The sequence below is a fragment of the Brienomyrus brachyistius genome, unplaced genomic scaffold, assembly GCF_023856365.1.
Source record: "Brienomyrus brachyistius isolate T26 unplaced genomic scaffold, BBRACH_0.4 scaffold47, whole genome shotgun sequence".
In the NCBI taxonomy this organism is placed as follows: domain Eukaryota; kingdom Metazoa; phylum Chordata; class Actinopteri; order Osteoglossiformes; family Mormyridae; genus Brienomyrus; species Brienomyrus brachyistius.
This window is the reverse complement of record NW_026042322.1, coordinates 304,870-322,033: the sequence shown is the minus strand read 5'-3', so window position 1 is coordinate 322,033 and position 17,164 is coordinate 304,870. Positions and strand designations below refer to the sequence as shown.

General features: G+C 43.5%; 2 protein-coding genes across 3 annotated transcripts in view; one reads left to right on the top strand and one right to left on the bottom strand.

Moving 5' to 3' along the window:
- Positions 1–3,241: 3,241 nt before the first annotated feature.
- On the top strand, positions 3,242–9,654 carry ppa2 (inorganic pyrophosphatase 2). Of its 2 annotated transcripts, XM_048999712.1 has the most exons (12): positions 3,243–3,482; positions 4,705–4,769; positions 6,035–6,082; positions 6,492–6,545; positions 7,101–7,220; positions 7,425–7,511; positions 7,595–7,721; positions 7,846–7,973; positions 8,087–8,172; positions 8,381–8,450; positions 8,675–8,714; positions 8,919–9,654. In XM_048999712.1, the coding sequence occupies exons 1-12, from the start codon at positions 3,308–3,310 to the stop codon at positions 8,945–8,947; spliced, it is 1,029 nt and encodes a 342-aa protein (XP_048855669.1). In that variant the 5' UTR covers positions 3,243–3,307; the 3' UTR covers positions 8,948–9,654. The 2 variants fall into 2 exon arrangements, with proteins under 2 accessions (XP_048855671.1, XP_048855669.1); XM_048999714.1 differs by lacking the exons at positions 8,675–8,714; positions 8,919–9,654 and having other exon boundaries at positions 3,242–3,482; positions 8,334–8,450.
- A 230-nt stretch (positions 9,655–9,884) lies between these two features.
- tet2 (tet methylcytosine dioxygenase 2) overlaps positions 9,885–17,164 on the bottom strand; it is a 31,799-nt gene continuing 24,519 nt past the window's right edge. Inside the window, exons 7-10 of the mRNA XM_048999711.1 lie at positions 17,026–17,115; positions 16,019–16,156; positions 15,014–15,368; positions 9,885–14,924 (exon numbers count right to left, since the gene is read on the bottom strand). Coding sequence (XP_048855668.1) covers positions 13,525–14,924; positions 15,014–15,368; positions 16,019–16,156; positions 17,026–17,115 — 1,983 coding nt within the window. The 3' untranslated portion in view covers positions 9,885–13,524. The remainder of the gene's footprint in view (positions 14,925–15,013; positions 15,369–16,018; positions 16,157–17,025; positions 17,116–17,164) is intronic.

Below are 17,164 nucleotides of genomic sequence, written 5' to 3'. Positions count from 1 at the left end.
TCCTAGAGACACTGAGCGACTGGAACCAGGGCCCATGTGTTGCCTCCAGATTATTTAGATTTAATTTCCGTTCCAATATTTTTTGCGCTCTTTCAAGGTACCCAAATAGGAAGACTCCATTGGGGGGGGGGGGGGGATTCAGTCAGACCAATACAACATTTGTTCTTATCGGTCAGTAACACACGCATGTTTCTCACCTAATGGTTTAAAATTAACCTTCACGTTCTTATAATGTGGTCACATGACACGTTTGGCCACCTCCGCTCACACCAGGTGATGTGTGTTTCTACGGACCAGCACGGGAAATATTGAACAAAGGTGTGGGTCAGTAAGGTAATACTAACCAGGAAAAGTAAACGAGAACAAGAAAACAGTTTAATGTAGCAAACAGGATCAGAATGTACCTGTGCTGACGCACGTCACACCGCAAATAAAATGTATCCTCTCTTAGTTACCCTACTGCCTCGCCGCTGAGACCAGTTTGAAAAAGCAGCTCCGCAGTGTTTAATTGCCTGCTTTATGACATTGATAAAGGTTTATTTTAACAGTAAAATTGACTTGAGGTTAGATATTTCACAACCATGTATTATTAAGGGATATTAATTTATTACTCCTGCTGCCTCAGTAGGCAGTACCGCTGGCCCACACTTCCAGGGATGGAGGTTCGAATTGCATCCCCACTCTGTGTGTCTGGAGTTTGCATTTCCTGTACATAAGGCACAGACTTCCTGTGACATTCCTGCAGGTAATGAAGACATTCTGTTAAGTTACACCCTCCAGGATAAACCATTGGATGATGGATTGGATTTATGGATGTAAAATAATTCAAAAGTGATTTTTGACTCAGTAGTAACTGAGTTTTTAAACATCTGGGTAAATTCTTACTTGGGAATTACAAAGTCACTGAGAAAAAGAGACAAATAGTACAACAGGATAAACTGCAATCTCTAGATAGCAGGTATGCATGTATACATAGGTAAAATATGTCATAAAACTCACTTGGTAACTAACCTAGCCAGCTAACCAGACAACATTTATGATTAATATTCCTGTTTAACTGGGTCCAAAGTTGCCTTGAAGACGAAAAATCAGGAGAAGGAGATGTGCGACAGCACAGCACAGAACTTTGTGTTTGATTTTTATCTTTGTGGCCCATATGCAGGAAGAGGAATGTTCATTACCGGCTGCTCACAGATCAGGTCAGACAGGTATATTCACCAGCAGCATGCAAAGACAATGACTGACAACCAGGCACCATACTCCTGGTCACAATAATGAATGCATTTCACTCCCCTCTGAAGTGCAGGCATTAAAAGACCATATTATGTTTCCAGACCTGTCTGAAGTTTGCACAGATCATCGACTCGTTCCCCTTTATTTAGCTCCGATGCAGCCCAACACGGCGCTGAATGCCTGCCTCACTGATTTCAAACTGCAGCATGAGAAATAATAAAAATGATCATTTTTAAAGCATTATTTACTTCCAATTTAATGTTATTAGAATTCAGTAAATTGCCACATTCGGGAAGCGGCTCACACGCATACAGGAGCATTTATCTTATTGGAAATAGGAAATTCGATTCACATATTGCAATTAATGTGTAGGTATATGTGCGGATAGAAGTTCCATTGGATTTGTGCTCTCTGCTGACAGTCATTCAGAATTGGACTACAACTGAAAAACTGATTCATATAATTACATTTTGGCAACCTAATTATAATCATTACTATTAACAACCTCAGCAGTCATTTATACCTGAAATGCAGATGATAAATTTACTCATGCAATTGAAGGAATCAGCTCAGTGTCTTTCTGAAACCAGTCAGGACCTTGCTCAAGGGTACAGCAGACAGATTGTCTTAGGAGCGGAACTGTCAGTCTTTTTTTTTTGTCCCTTCACAAATCCATGTTCCCCCACTAGTAAATGACCCGCCTGCCACCAGATCTGTAAGCGGGGAAGAGAAAAGACCACAACGGAGAAATGGTCACGACCGCAGACGCGGGAGCTAAAAGGGGCTGACCTGGAAATGACTTGCTCTGTGACCAAGGCAACAGTTACCGTGCCGCTCCCCACTGACATTTCTGAAGCCCTAACATCTCAGTCCTGAGGCTGGGGTAAAGTACAACCGGGCAACTTAATTTACAGCAGGGATACACGGCATCTGCAGTTAAAACAGAACGCACACAGTAGCAGCTTGCAACAGAGAAGGCGCATGCGTGTGTGTGTACTTTCTGAACACCGCGCTGGCCCGCAGAGCGGATAACGACTTAGCCCCTAAACGCAGCCGTAATTATTTCCCATCAAAACGACTTCCTCCGTGATGAGGTGGAAATGAAAGAGACACCAGGGAAGGATTACAAAGCAGATAGCCTGTTTCTATGGTGACCATCGCCGAGACGAGCGGCGGCAGCGGCGGAGAGGGCGCTCAGTGGGAATTGGCTCCAGAAACGTGCATCACGTTAGCCAGCAGCGGGGATAAGTGCTGTAACCCAGTTGGCTCAGCCCGTCTTAACCCCCGATGCAGTCAAAGTTAAACAAAAAAGATCAATGGTCATGAAGCATCATTCCTTTACTGGAAATGGCCACAATGTCACCAATATTATAAGCAATTTTGAGCACGTCAGGCTTTTAAACTGGGGGTGTCTTTGTCCTACAGCAGTCTGCTGTTGACTAACCAGTATGACGTAACTCACAGGGGTGGGGGTGTCTCTTGCTCTCTCTCTCTCGCAAACACACACACACATACAGAAATCCTGTATTTATAGGTAAACAGTTCAGAGACCAAGGCTCGTAAAATGCACCGTGATGACCTTGACTGAAAAAGTGTACAGTCCCACCCAAAACTTGAGGCGGAGGACAGGACTTTGATAGTAACACTGCATGGATAAAACAATGTACATTTAACATAGCTACAAGAAACTACGGAAGGTACAGCATGAATATTATCATATCCCAAGTCATTGAGATTATGGGCAGTAAAACATTAAATCCATTTATCTGAACTGTAGACTATTATAGTAATTTATGCAGTGCTGTCTCTACATGGGTCGTATTTAGTCACATTAATAAAAACCCACTGTGTAATTAGGTTATTATTTGGTTGACCTCTGCGGTAAATGCCGTTGCAATGGCGTAGGTTACGCTTCCTAGCTGTGGGATGTCAGCCATTTTCTGACAGAGGTCGCCCATGTTCTTTCAGGGGGAGGCGTCAGTACACCGAGCGCCTGCTAGGGGGCGCTCTTAGACCGGCCGCGGCGCGGGCAGGAAGAGAACGCCGGGGCTGCGCCGATTAGAAGCGGCTCAGCATGCGTCTGCTCTGGGGCTCATGCTCGAGAATCTCTGCTTTGCTTTTCGGTCCGCGGCGTAGCCCCGGGAACGGGTTTGTTTCAAAAGGGTCCCTCTGTTACTTAAGAAAAATGGTGCACTACTTAACAGAAGAGCGAGGACGCCCGAACTCAGCCGACTACAGGATTTATTTTAGTAAGTTATGGCGACAGCTTAGCGGCGCTCATTCATTTGAGGTTTTTATATCCACCATGACGCCTACGAGTGACCGCGTCGCATGCATCTTTAACTACAATCCTTAACTATCGGCTTTGGTTTAGAAACGACATTTAACTGCAGTCGATACATTCACCATTTCGTATGACTCTTTTTTTTCACAACGGCAGCCGCGGAAATCTGCGGTATACTTTCTCGTAGATACGCCTGAACAACTTATAAATACCCATCTGAATACCATGCGGAACAGTTATTTATTCGTAATTTAGGTGCTTGGGGTTAAAGCGGCCAGGGTGGCTAACTTAATCACTTTGTTCACCATGACCTCAAAACGGCGTTTTTTGCAGAGAGACATTCGCGAGTCACACCGATTATTCGGTTATATAAAAATGCAGGTCGAGGTTACAATCGAGCACGTGAGCGGCGCCAGGAATGCGTATTTTGCGACCAGCGAGCTGCTCACGCGCCGTGGCGCGCTGCGTTTAACGTCACGAGCGGCTGCTCGCGGTCTCCACGTGACCCGACGAAGTCACCCTGTGACCGCACGTGCTGGACCTGATCGGTATTGGTACACATGTGCGCTATACACATTGTGTTGCACTGCTGGTTTTAGACCAGTGACATTCGACCTTTCGAATGTATCCTTAAATAATCCCCGCGGAGTGATACTTTATTGAGCGCGCTTAAAGTCCTGTGCAGAACACGTTGGAACCTATACCAGGACGCAAAACTTATGTTAACAACAAATATGGGTCAATAAAGGGCTGCTCCCTCCGTATAGTGTCATTTTTGTTTACATATTTCTTCATATATTTATATATACATACACACGCATACAATGCATAAATACTGTGTATATACAAACATGGTACCACTCTTATGACTTGTTTGCTGTCAACTGATCTCTGCATGAGGTCACATGGATTTTCCTTCCTTCATGCTTTTATCATGCAGGTGTTCACATGGAATCGTTGTATCACTGATGAGCTAATATTCCTAAAAATGTTTTTTGAATTGTTTGTTAGCCGTTAACAGCTGAAGTGCTATTAAATAGCAGTACCCAAATATAAACCACCACGTGCCCCCCCTCCCTACATTTTTTTTTTTATAATTTTGATTCTAAGTTTGAGGGCTTTTAAAGTAATTGAATGTAATCAGTGATGAATTGATAATGATTTGATTTTAATCTTGTTCTCTTCAGAAACATCAGATGGGAAGTACATCTCGCCCTTCCATGACATTCCGCTGTTTGCTGCAGCTGAGCAAGTAAATAATTGTCATACATTTTCCTCCCTAATGTTTTGATTATGCCTGTGCGGTTCACTAAAGTCTATGTGGTGTTGAAATCCCAGACGTATGTCATTGATCTCATTCTGGAAATTATTGTATGAACCTGTTTGATCCATTACTGTACTGTTCATCCATTTTCCAAACTGCTTATCCTTCTGGGTCACGGGGGATCCGGAGCCTATCCCGGAAGCTATGGGCACGAGGCAGGAAACAACCCAGGACGGGGGTGGGCAGCCCATCCTGTGCTGTTCATTTAGTATATAATCCACCCACCTCCTTATTGCTTATCCTAGAGAGGGATGGGTGGGGTGGGGTGGGCAGGGGACACCCTGGATGGGATGCCAGTCCATCGCATGGCACAGGGCAGGGGACACCCTGGATGGGATGCCAGTCCTTGGCAGAGCACAGGGCAGGGGAGACACCGGATAGGATGCCAGTCCTTGGCAGGGCACAGGGCGGGGGAGACACTGGATGGGATGCCAGTCCATCGCAGGGCACATGCACACACACTGTGGGCAATTTTGAGACACCTTTCCACCTACTTGCATGTCTCTGTTCTGCAGAATTACCAGGTAGAATCCACATAACATGAAGAGAACAAATTCCACACACAGAGTGGAGGTGGGATTCGAACCTCAAACCCTTCAGGTGTGAGGCAGCATTGCCACCCACTCAGAAACCATGTGATGCTTGCTATGCATTTATCCCAAAAATATACTGTAAATATTCTAGAGTGACATATCAAAAGAGAGAGTGAGTATTCGGAAATCCACTGTCCGTTTTTTAAGGGGGCCAAATGCCAGGCAGAAAAATGTGGGGTGGGAACATTTTTTTCCTGCATTGATTTCTCTGCCTCCAACCATAAAGCACGAGAACCTTTCGAAAGAGATAATTTAAACCGACAGGGGGAAAATGTTAATTGAACAGAGGGAAAGGTTAAGTGTTTTTCCTGGGTTCCTGTCAATAGCGATGTGGCCTACATTTCCACCCATTTCCAAACGAGATAGGAGCCAATCGGACGCCGGGATAACTGCGGTCGGCGCTGGCCTTTTTGACAGCCGTTAGACGGACTGTGGGTGTTGTCAGCGTGCCCGGCTTTAGTGATCAAGGATGTGTGGCATGTCATGTGACAGCCTGCATGTTGTGTTTGTCCAAGCTGGTACGCCGATGCTCCGGACGGCTCGGATCTCGCCGTACGTCTTGCGGTGTTCGGACGTTTAAAGCTACGTTTGCCTCTGCAGGAAAATGACATTCCTTCATCGAAGAAAGTGAAGATGAGTGAGAACGAGGTAGGTCTCTGGCCCTTGTGCTCAGCCACTGATTGTGACGACTGCAACAATGCCACCCGTGCAATTTTCCGCATCATCTCCAATGCAGTATTCTTGTAAGAACATGGAAACTGCCTTTGAATGATGGTGTTATTTTGTGTTATTTGTTGTTTATCGATGGCTTCTGTTTTGTATTCTGTGTTTCGTTTTATATTTGTTGCCTTGAATTTGTCGGGCACAGTGGTGTGTAAGAAGTATGTAGCTAAAAATAACTTAATAGTATAGTCTGCACGCATGATAACAAAATACCTTACATTTTTTACGTGAATGGTGCATGTTGAGTTCCCGAATTGTTGGAGCACCCTCTCGTTGGCCAGTCTTCTGCGTCCACATCAAAAGAACCTTCTCTTGCATCCTCCGTTTCTTCCAGGTGCTGTTTAATATGGTTGTGGAGGTTCCACGTTGGTCAAACGCCAAAATGGAGGCAAGTAACGATTCTTTTTTTGAGGATCGGAAATGTACACCTATTGCCCGCTTTTTCCGTTCAGTTGTGTGACGTACATCTCATTTGCTTCTTGTCATACCATGTCTTCACTGGGTCTGATGGAAAGCATCTCCTGTGCCCTTCAGCAGTGTCTTACCGTTCTCCAGCAGAGATAGAATCTGGATTAGCTAATAACCCCCTTCGGAAACAATAGGAGAGAATCGATTAACTTGTAGTAATAAAGTTTCTAAAAATACCGTTGGTGGTCGCGATGATATTTAAGCATTCTTCGCAAATAGTTACCAAGGGGCTTGAGCGTCTGGAAAATTTGTTTCATTTCAAACCGTGCAAGTTCTGGGAATCTAATAAATACAATTGCAAATAAAGACGCCGGGAGAGGATGGTCTAATGTTGTTAGTTTTTTTTTTCTTTTTCTACGCATATTAAAAAATTGACATCCATCGCTGTTGGTGTGGTTTGGTGATTTTCAGTAACCTGAGTTGTGTCGGATCCGTTCCCCTGTGCCGGTGGTGTTTATCGGTGTTCTCTCCCCAGATTGCCACCAAAGAACCACTGAACCCGATCAAGCAGGACGTGAAAAAGGGGAAACTTCGATATGTCGCCAACGTCTTTCCCCACAAGGGTTATATTTGGAACTATGGTGCTCTCCCGCAGGTGAGAAGTAGCTTCACAGCCACGTTAGCGATGTCCGAGAAGTGATTATGGGTGGAATCACCCCATCCGAAGTCTGTTTCTGTTCTCAAAAAAATGCGTAGAGAAGAGCAAAAGCTGAAGTACCTGTGAAGATTTTTTTTTTTTTTTTTACGTAACTGTAAAAGTCAGTTTTTAATTAAAGCGTGGCCTCTTTTTCTACGTCAGACCTGGGAAGATCCATGCCACACAGACAAGGACACTAAGTGTTGTGGTGACAACGACCCCATCGATGTCTGCGATATCGGCTCGAAGGTTAGACACGACGGCAGGAAGTGATGCGATTAAAATTGCCATTTGCTCTTCCGAACCGGCCCGCATTAAAATGTGCCCCCCAGGTGTGCTCTGCAGGACAGGTGATCCAGGTGAAAGTTCTGGGAGTACTGGCCTTGATCGACGAGGGTGAGACAGACTGGAAAGTAATTGCCATTAACATGGAGGACCCGGATGCCTCCACGCTAAACAGTGAGCTGAAAGTTCCCGGTCCAGAGCCACATGCATACCCTCAGCAGACGTTTGCTGCTCGCGGATGTTCTCCGTAAGTCGGCATCGCATTTGATCATCGTCCTGCTGCTTTTTCTTGCTGCAGGCATCGAGGATATCCAGAAGAGCCGACCGGGACATTTAGAAGCCACGGTCGAGTGGTTCAAGAAGTACAAGGTTCCGGACGGGAAGCCGGAAAACCGGTTTGCCTTCAATGGTCAAATCAGGGACAAGGTACCTGAAGCGCTACATGGTGTTGTGATTTTATCATCTATATCTTATGCCAGTAAACTTGGTGAACCCAAATGCAGGGAAAATTTGATGTCCCTTGGGGTCTTGGTTTTCAGGATTTTGCCATTGAAGTTATAAAGTCCACTCACGAGCACTGGAAGGGACTGGTACAGAAACAGACAGATGGAGGGGAAATAAACTGGTGAGCTAGTTTTTTTTCTCTTTCCTCTTTTTACACAGGGTGCTCTGATTGGCTGTACATTCAGCCAACAGTTGGCCTCCAGAGGCCTTCATCTCTCAGTATTACATTAGTCATGTGTCTGTGAATCTCATCATTTGAACTTTTTTTTTTTTTTAAAACAGAGATGTTTGAATCCCAGCGAATAAATGGCCTTGTTCATTCCCGACAGCACAAACCTGTCCGTGTGCGAGAGCCCCTTCAGGTGTACGGAGAATGAAGCCAGCGATGTGGCGACATCGGTGAGTACCACCTGCTTTTACCACGTCCTTCACCTGTAACCGGGACCACGTCACTTTTGTTTCAGGCGTGAGGTAAAATCGCAAGTAGTCAAAGCCCAGAATCTTGACATCCAGCTAGGTTATATTCACACCTGTGGGATGTGAGCTCGAGGGAGAACTCGCAGGAGTTACAGGCAAGCACGTGGCCCCCTCCCCCTTACTTCTCTGTCCTCCCTACCCCTCAGGCTCCAGCGTGTGGAGAACCCGCTCCCATCCCAAGCGAAGGTAACCGCCTTTTAACTGTCACCTATCACTGTCTGGTTACTTGTCCTTCTCATCTATAGCACAAGTTTCAAAGATGTTTGTAGCCTGGGGTAGTGGTTAAGGAGCTAGGTGTGGGACATGGGTTTGAATCTCTCTAGTACTCAGGAGAATTTATTTTTGTGAAACGCACAGAGTTTTATTTATTTTTTTATTTTTTTTTTACAGTGGACAAATGGCACTTTCTGTCAAAGTGACCTCCAAGCCTCGCTGAAAGCTAAAGGCTGTTTATGGGAATTCATCCCTCTTGGAGCATTGAAATACTCTTGTTCTGAAGAACCAAACTGATTTGTTATGCTTTTATGTTGAGTTTTGTAAAGAAGAAATGCCTTTTTGTATGGGAATTATTTCCAACGGAAAACTTAACATTGCTATTTCTAGCCGCCGACAGGCAGGTTAGGTTTTCCTTAATTGCCTGGAGTCCATTTGGTTATTTTTAATGTTTTTTTTCCCCTCTTCGCTTGTGGGAGAGGCAGGTTTAATGGCGATCAGAAATGATTTGCTTTCCAGCAGATGAAATTTACCCAGGGAGTTTGGCAAATGTGTTTAACTGAAACCAACTAAATGGCTTTAAGCACCATAGAGAGAATAGAAAAATGAACTTTTTGGTTTCCTGATATGCATTCTCCACCGACTGGGATTAAGGTCTTACTTGTAATTTTGATTAACGTAATACATATTCCTTAAAGGGATTATCTGTATTTCTGATGCATTTGAGCGACCTTTACACGCGAACACGTTCAGTGGAAACGGATACCCAGACTGTTTCTTTGCCTTCGAAAACCAAAATGTTCCTTTGCTAAAAAGCATATTTTCATTTTTGTGATTTATCCAGTATTATCATTTCCCCTTAATTTTCCAAATAAATGAATCTGGGATAAGCAATTGTCCACAGCACTTCTTATCTGGAACTGTTAATGTCTGATCAATTTTATGAATACTTAGTTTTTACAAATGCATCTGTTCAGAATTCCAGGAATCAGAACATTTTATTCATTGACTAATCACGATTTTGTCTGTCCTTTTCAAAAGATGTAATTTTATTGACCTGTCCAATAATATAGAAATGTTTGTATGTATGCATGCATGCACACTCACATTCATAGGAAATAGACACGCATCACTCTCAGAAGATGCTTTAAATAAATATAAATTTTATTAAAAACACCCACATCTCAGCAATATCAGTAATGATACAATAAACAGCTTTCAAATAAACTGCATTCAATACATTACAATACTTACAGTATTTATATCTGTCCGTAATTTCATTGTGTATCATACCAAACATCAGGGGGAACAAGAGAAGCAGTAGAAAATAAGGGCAAGAAACTGTAAATAACACAAATTTGCGTATCTTTTTTTTCATCATTTAGTGTCTAACTGCTAAATACAGACACTTGTGTACAATGACTGCTAGCTTAACGTAAGAGGTCGCCCACTTTAGTCAACCTCATAGTCATTCAAGTAATGCTGACTCCAGTCACTTCAAGTATGAAGATGCTAAACACCCACTGCGTCCTCCAAATCCTTCCTTGGTCCACTGCAAACCTGCCACCAGACTCCCGTATATAGAGCGTTAGGTTTCATTGTCTCACCAAACAGGCAAAAAACCTTTTTTGTAACACTTTAATGCAATATTTTTAGCAATTTATAAACACATTCATAATGCATTATAACACATTCATAAAGCATTATAAACATGGCTATAACAATTTATAAAAAGGCATAACACATTATAGCCATATTTATTATGCAGTATGAATTCCTTATGAAGCTTTCATCTATAATGCACTATAGATACTTTCACAAGTACAGTACAAAGCATCATTAATGCTTATACCAACCATTATAATGTGTTATAAAGGTATCTACAGTGCATTATAGATGAGAGCTTCATAAAGCATTCATAATGCATAATACACATGGATATATGTTATGCCTTTTGAGAAATACTTATAGCCTTGTTTATAATTCTTTATGAATGCATCGTTATTTGTTATGAATGTGTTTATAAATTACTAAGAACATGGCCTTAAGTGTTACCAAAAATTTTACGAAAACGTATCTAATTGATCTAAGTAGCTGTGACCTAGTACTGAAAACGGCAATATATTGTGACAGATTTTTTTTGTCATTCCTCAATTTCACGGATACGGACGGCCGTACGTCATGTTATATTAATAATAATGATAATATTAACTTTAGGGATCAATCTGTGTTGTATTATTTTGAAAGTGAAGTCCTTGGGGTAGGTCAGACATATAAGCCTCTCCATACTGACGTACTGTATAGCAATCAAAGTATTTCAAAATTAAAATTTTAAGTTCTGCAATACAATTGTGATATATATATACACTGTGACATTTAACACACATTTACATTAAACTACCTTTTTATTGTAGATAGTGTTTTAATTTTTATTTCAAATTCTTTCTGAAAATAAATGAAGTGCTTTCAGAAGAAGTTTTGTATATCAATGTTTCCAGATGGGAGTCTTGTCACACAGAACCGCTGTCCATTCAAAATCACACTGAATTGTAAATCGAAAAGCTTATGTCAAATAATAGATACTTCTTATTGACCCGCCCTATGAAAATTCTTTTCACACCTCACCCAACTTGCTCTCTCTAGATGAGAGCAAACTGGCCACAAATGGCAGCCACCCAGGGGGCTGGGGGTTAAGGGTCTTGCTCAAGGACCCAGAGAGGTGCCGATGCCAGACTCGAACCAGCGATCTTCCAATCGCAGGCACAGAGACTTAGCCCACTAAGCTAATTGTCTAGTGGTTATGAATAATTTCTGCTTTACCTATACACAGGCACATAATGTGCATTTTCTGTTAAAACTGTCCTGGGCTTGCTCGTTAATAAAAGTCGTCATACCACCGTTTAGTCAAAGCCACACTTCTCCTTTTTGTCAACTCAGTGCACGTATGTCCAGGTTGCACCTTGAAAGTATGCAAACAGACCGACTAAAACACAAGGACAGGGCTACTTCTACTAGCTTCTCTCTTGAAAAACAAAACATTTTTTCCACTGAAATATTTACAGTTGAGGGGTTTTAAAAGATAGGAGTCAAATCCCTGGACGAATGGAAAAGGTGGGATGAACACAAGTGATCTCGGCAGACGAAGACTGCGTTGAAATGTCCCTGATGTTACTTAAAAATACAAATTTCACACTTTTCGCTTACTTTCTGAACATTTGCACGCGAAGATGCATGATAAACATATGAAGTTTCATTGGTGTATTTTATGAAAATCATGGTGGGGAAAAAAGGCTTGATCTTTATCATAATCATATTGCCAAAATAGTTCTGAGGTATATGACAAGTAGGCATACCTTTCATTAACGATCTTTCTGACAAAAAATTCTCACATTGTACACGGTTCATAGCAGGTTGAATAGCACCATTTGAAACAAAATCAGCTAAAACCCAATGAAATATTACTTTTCTTTACAGTACTAAAATCTAAAGCGTAAATTTAATAGTTTTAATTTACTGTACAAAGTTTTTACTTTTTTATACAACTAACCTACAATGATTAAGAAGACCCCACAGCAAGACAGCTGCCAGTAAAATCATCACAAATACCGAAAACCCTGTTCCACGGACCTTACTACGCTGCAAAAAGAGAATCTTTTTCAATAACCACATCATTTTCGTAACTGTTAAGCCAGAGGTCAGATTTGTTGCCGTGATTCGTTCTCTGAAGTTCTACAGCTGCATGTGTTTATCATGTGGCATTCTGGGAGATGTAGTACTGCAAACACACTGGCTCTAGCATCTCTCTGCGGTCTGCCACAAAACTTTTTTTTTTTAATAATATTTTTACAAAGAAGTGAAAGAATTGCAGAGCAAACACGCTGGTGATCACTATATCTTTAAAATATTACTATTCTGAAAACACACCTTTAGAATGGCTCACAAATGTATTTAAGGAAACGTAAATGCAAATTTTTCAAATGTCAAAGAAGCACCATGAAAAACGCTTGTGTGAAAATTGCATCCAGTGCCATCCCAGCTGTAATAAACGACCTAAATGTAATTATACTGTGCCGACAATGAAAACAAACGTGGATGCCCACGGTCCATCGCACACTTTCGACGTTAAAACGCAATCGTGTGATTTGAAGGTAAGATCAAAACATTTTTTTACCTTCGACGAAAGCCAAAGTGCTTTAAAACACGCATATGTTACGTTATCTATAAATTGTGGAAAACGTCACTCGAAAGAACTGCTTGTTCACCTTAAAGAGTATTATACAAACAGATGTTCATTCATTATGAAGGCAAATTTTAAAGACACACTTACATTTTTAGCACCATGAATCAGATAATCCACGAAATCAGAACTCTATGCCATTTTACTTTAAGATATCTATTTAGTAAAAAAAAAAATTAAAGCCACCAAATTGAAACTTTGTTTCCAGTAATATACGTCCTGATGTATAGGACACAGAGCACCAGAAGTTCGGTACAGTATGTTGTGTAAAATTACGAAAAACAAAATAAATACTGCCATAAATATTTGTTAGTAAAGCTTAAACATCAGAGGTGTGAGTGACCTGATTCTAGCTGAGCAAACTGTGTATTCTACAGTATTTTGCAATTAGTTAAACCCTTTTCGCAGATCCGTATTAGACACCGAAATGCAGCCACTCTTATGAAGTAGGCAACTACACAGAGACCCTGAGGCCTCGATGTGACACAGCACCCATAGTACAGGCGTGACAGCCCTGTGTCCATTTACCGTAACCCAGGTAACCGATCAAATGAAGCGGTTGTAAGGCCCAGTGATCTTGGAGTAAGCATAGGGAGCTGTACTGACATACGTGTTTGTGGTGCAAGACATGGACCTCTGGTTGAGAGTCTGGATGAAGCGCTTGTACGGGGGTTCTCCGTGTTCCACCGTTTCGGAATGTTCCCGTTTGACCTTCTTGCTTTTGCTTGGGGCACTTTCGGCTCCATGCTTCTCAGCCTCCTCCTCCTTCTCCCTCGCCTTCTCGGCCATCTTGGCCTCCCACAGCGCCAACCCGTGCTTGGCCTCATTCATGTTCTTGTGCTGGTAGAAAACTAGTGAGATGCGGGTGGGGTGGTTCCGGTTGGGATTCTTCACGGGTGTGGTGGCATGCAGTTCCCGCTTGGCGCACTCAATGAGGATGGAGCCATGACTGGGGGCTACTGCCACACCCCCGATCTCTGGGTCCAGGAAGTTGTGCTCATTGTCTGACCACACATCCTCCTTCTGTTTGGGATCTGGAGGTTGTGGCCCAGGCTCTTGTTTTATTGGAGTTTCTTGGGCATTTCCATTGGGGAGCCCACACCCTGGTTGTGTGGGGGTCGGGCATTCCCTACCTGGAGGCGGAAGCACCTGAGGGATAGCACTAATGCTGTGCAAGTTTGCATTGGGTTTGTTTTGCATATTAAGTGGACCTTGGCCTGGGGAGAAGATGGTAGAGTTCTGGGCAAGGTAGGGGTTAGGGTATGCACCATATTGCATGCCTTTGTTCATTGTGTTGGCATAATCCAGGTTTGGATGCTCCAGAGGAGGTCGAGAGATGGCTTCCAGGAGCTGGGGATTAGGGCTACCATTGGGGCTATACGTTGGGTAACCCATAGGATGAATGGCAGACTTGGTGGCAGAGCCACTGTAACCATTCGCTTGTAAACCTGACTCGCTGTACCGGGCAGGGAAGCTAACCCCATAGCCCTGATGAGCACCGTACTGCTGCTGTGGGTATAGCTGGGGCCTCTGAAGCCGGTACATGTCAAGGTGCTTTGGGTTTGAGCCGTAATATGGGTGGAAGCTGTCCATGGGCATGCTACCTCTGCAGAAGTATCCTGGATAAAGGCTGCTGGGGTTCTGAAGATTACCAGGGTAAGAGTTTGCAGGATTTGATCCATTCAGGTAAGTGTTTGGTGCAGGCAAAGGGCCAGAGTAAGGGCTACTAGACACTGGGGATTGTGGGTATATTGTGTTTGTTGTCTGAGAAGTGCTAGGAAATGAATCTACATGATTGGCAAACCTTGGGTAGCTGGCTGGGTGGGGAGGCCCAGGGTAGGGGTGGGGATGGGTTTGCTGGGGCTGCTGTTGCTGTTGAATGGCAGGAGGGTGTGGTTGATGCGCAGGCTGGGGGGTTGCCATTTGACCCTGACCCGGAAGAGAACCTGAGGAAACAGAGTTCGATAAGTGAGAAACCAAGGAACAACAAGCAGTTAGTCACTTGCTTTTGCGAAATGCTAGCCCTCATCTTTACCTGACACAGGAGTGCTTTGACCAGGGTTTTCGTAAGTGCCTTGCTTCAGTTTTGCTTGGAGGGTCTTTTCCGCCTTGGTGTTTGCTGCATCGGGATTGGACGGCTTGTTTGCCGCTGTCCTCCGAGCATCCAGCTTCTTCTGCCGGCAGGACTTTGCCGGCTCAGCGAGCATGCGCACTTGTCGACGGAAGGAGCTCAGCACCTGGATGGCACCCGACTTCATCTTGGCCTGCTGGCCCTCCTCGCTGCCATACTCGTCAGTGGGGGAGACCGTATACAGCGGCAACACGTGGAGCTGCTCGTCATCGGCAATCTTCCCAATCTCCCGGTTGTCTTCCCGTGTCAGAGTGCAAACCTGGGAGTGCAGGAAGAGCCTAAGTATTGCCTTACTATGCTCATGTCCATTGATGCATAATGTTACAAGATGACAGGTCTGATTTAAATTTCTTTTTTCCCAATTCGTGTTGCGCCGCGGAAAACGTCTGCACTGCAATTATTTATAAGTATTTAGTGTTTGAAATGTAATACACTTTCACTGGGAATACTGTTATACCCTGAATAGAGAAATTTTCATTGTTTCCTATAAAATTTGAGTGTCAACTTCTCAAAATTATATTAAGCACCTACATAATCCCCTAAAAAGATTTGTGATATTTATTATCAATGAGTAGTGGAAGGTTCTTATGGCATGTTATCCAGAATTTAATACTAAGTCTGTGAGGCTTAAACCTAAGGTTAAACAATGTAGAGTAGAATTCATTTTCAGTGAGATGGGACTTTTTTTTTTTTTTGCAAAGCTTTCGAGTTAAATTGAAGAGCATATCAAGTGAATGACTTGAGTCAGTGGAGTCAGGTGTTCGGTGACTGAGGAGAAGCGCTTCCATAGTGGTAATCGTGGAGCTTTGCCTCTCCCATATGGACAGGACTGCAGGATGTCTGTTGTCTGCTTCCATGCTGTCATGGACCAACTCTTTGTTGGGACCTTAGGGTCACTCCGGGGCTCACCACTGTGCTCCCATTGTGCATGTTGTGGAGATCTCGGTGAGCATGGGCACAGAAGTCCAGGCAGGCCGTCACCCCCGAGAATGGGCGGCCCTCCTTCAGCCCCAGGCGGCAGTCCAGAGCCCTGTGCTCATACTCCACCTGCAAAGGAGCAGTGACATCAGAGCAGTGGGGCTTTGGCTTCTCCTCTAATCTCTCATTCTGCTGCAGCTCATGGTCAAGAAATTCAGCCACAAGCGAACTGAAACAAACGGGGGCACTAACAGAATATGCCTTTACTGGGAATTGCCTTTACATGCAACTGGAAACTACAGGCAAACAACCCACCATAACCAGTTAGTACCAGCTAGAACCACGGCAAGGTGTGCTATAGCTGCTCTGCATCCATTACTAGCATTCTCTCTGATCAATATCTCTGTATGAAGATCTACAGTCTAAAGTCTGGACACGCCAAACTGCCTACAAAGGAGAGTTACAGTGTCGCGTCACATGACCTAGCCACGAGACTTAAACACTGTACAGAAGATTTTGGAGGAGTTTGATCGGAGAGTGAAGGAAAAGCAGCCAATGAGTGTTCATGTACGTCTTCCTTCAGGACAGCTGGAAAAGCGTCCCAGGAGGCCACCTCATTAAACTGGTGTAGAGGAGACAGTGGGGTCAGCCAGTTCCTGGAGCAACTGGGGTTAAGGGTCTTTTTGAAGGGCTCAATGGTGGCATCACTCTGCCAGCCATGGGATTTGAACCAGCAGCCTTCTGAGTCCCAACCCACAGAGCTGCCCCCAACATTTTTCGTTTAATACTTATTGGTCAGTGCATAATTCCATGTGTTCTTTTATAGTTTTTATGTCTTTATTCTAAATTGTACAAATAAACCTTTCTATGGGTGAGTCCAGTCTGTCGACCAGAAGGACAGCTGAACTATCACCCTGCTCTGATAAACTTGCCTCGTGACCACTCAGAAATTTTACATTGATTATGGTTATGAGGGGGCCGGGCCATGCAATCCTAACCTGGTTTCCATAGGCATCGGGGGCCATTTGCTTGTAAGTGGGTGCTAATAGGGTTGACAGATTCTGTAGGTTCTGCTCCAGTCTTTCCTCCTGTTAAAAAAAAAATGTTTAAATATATAAATATATGTACTTTGCTACC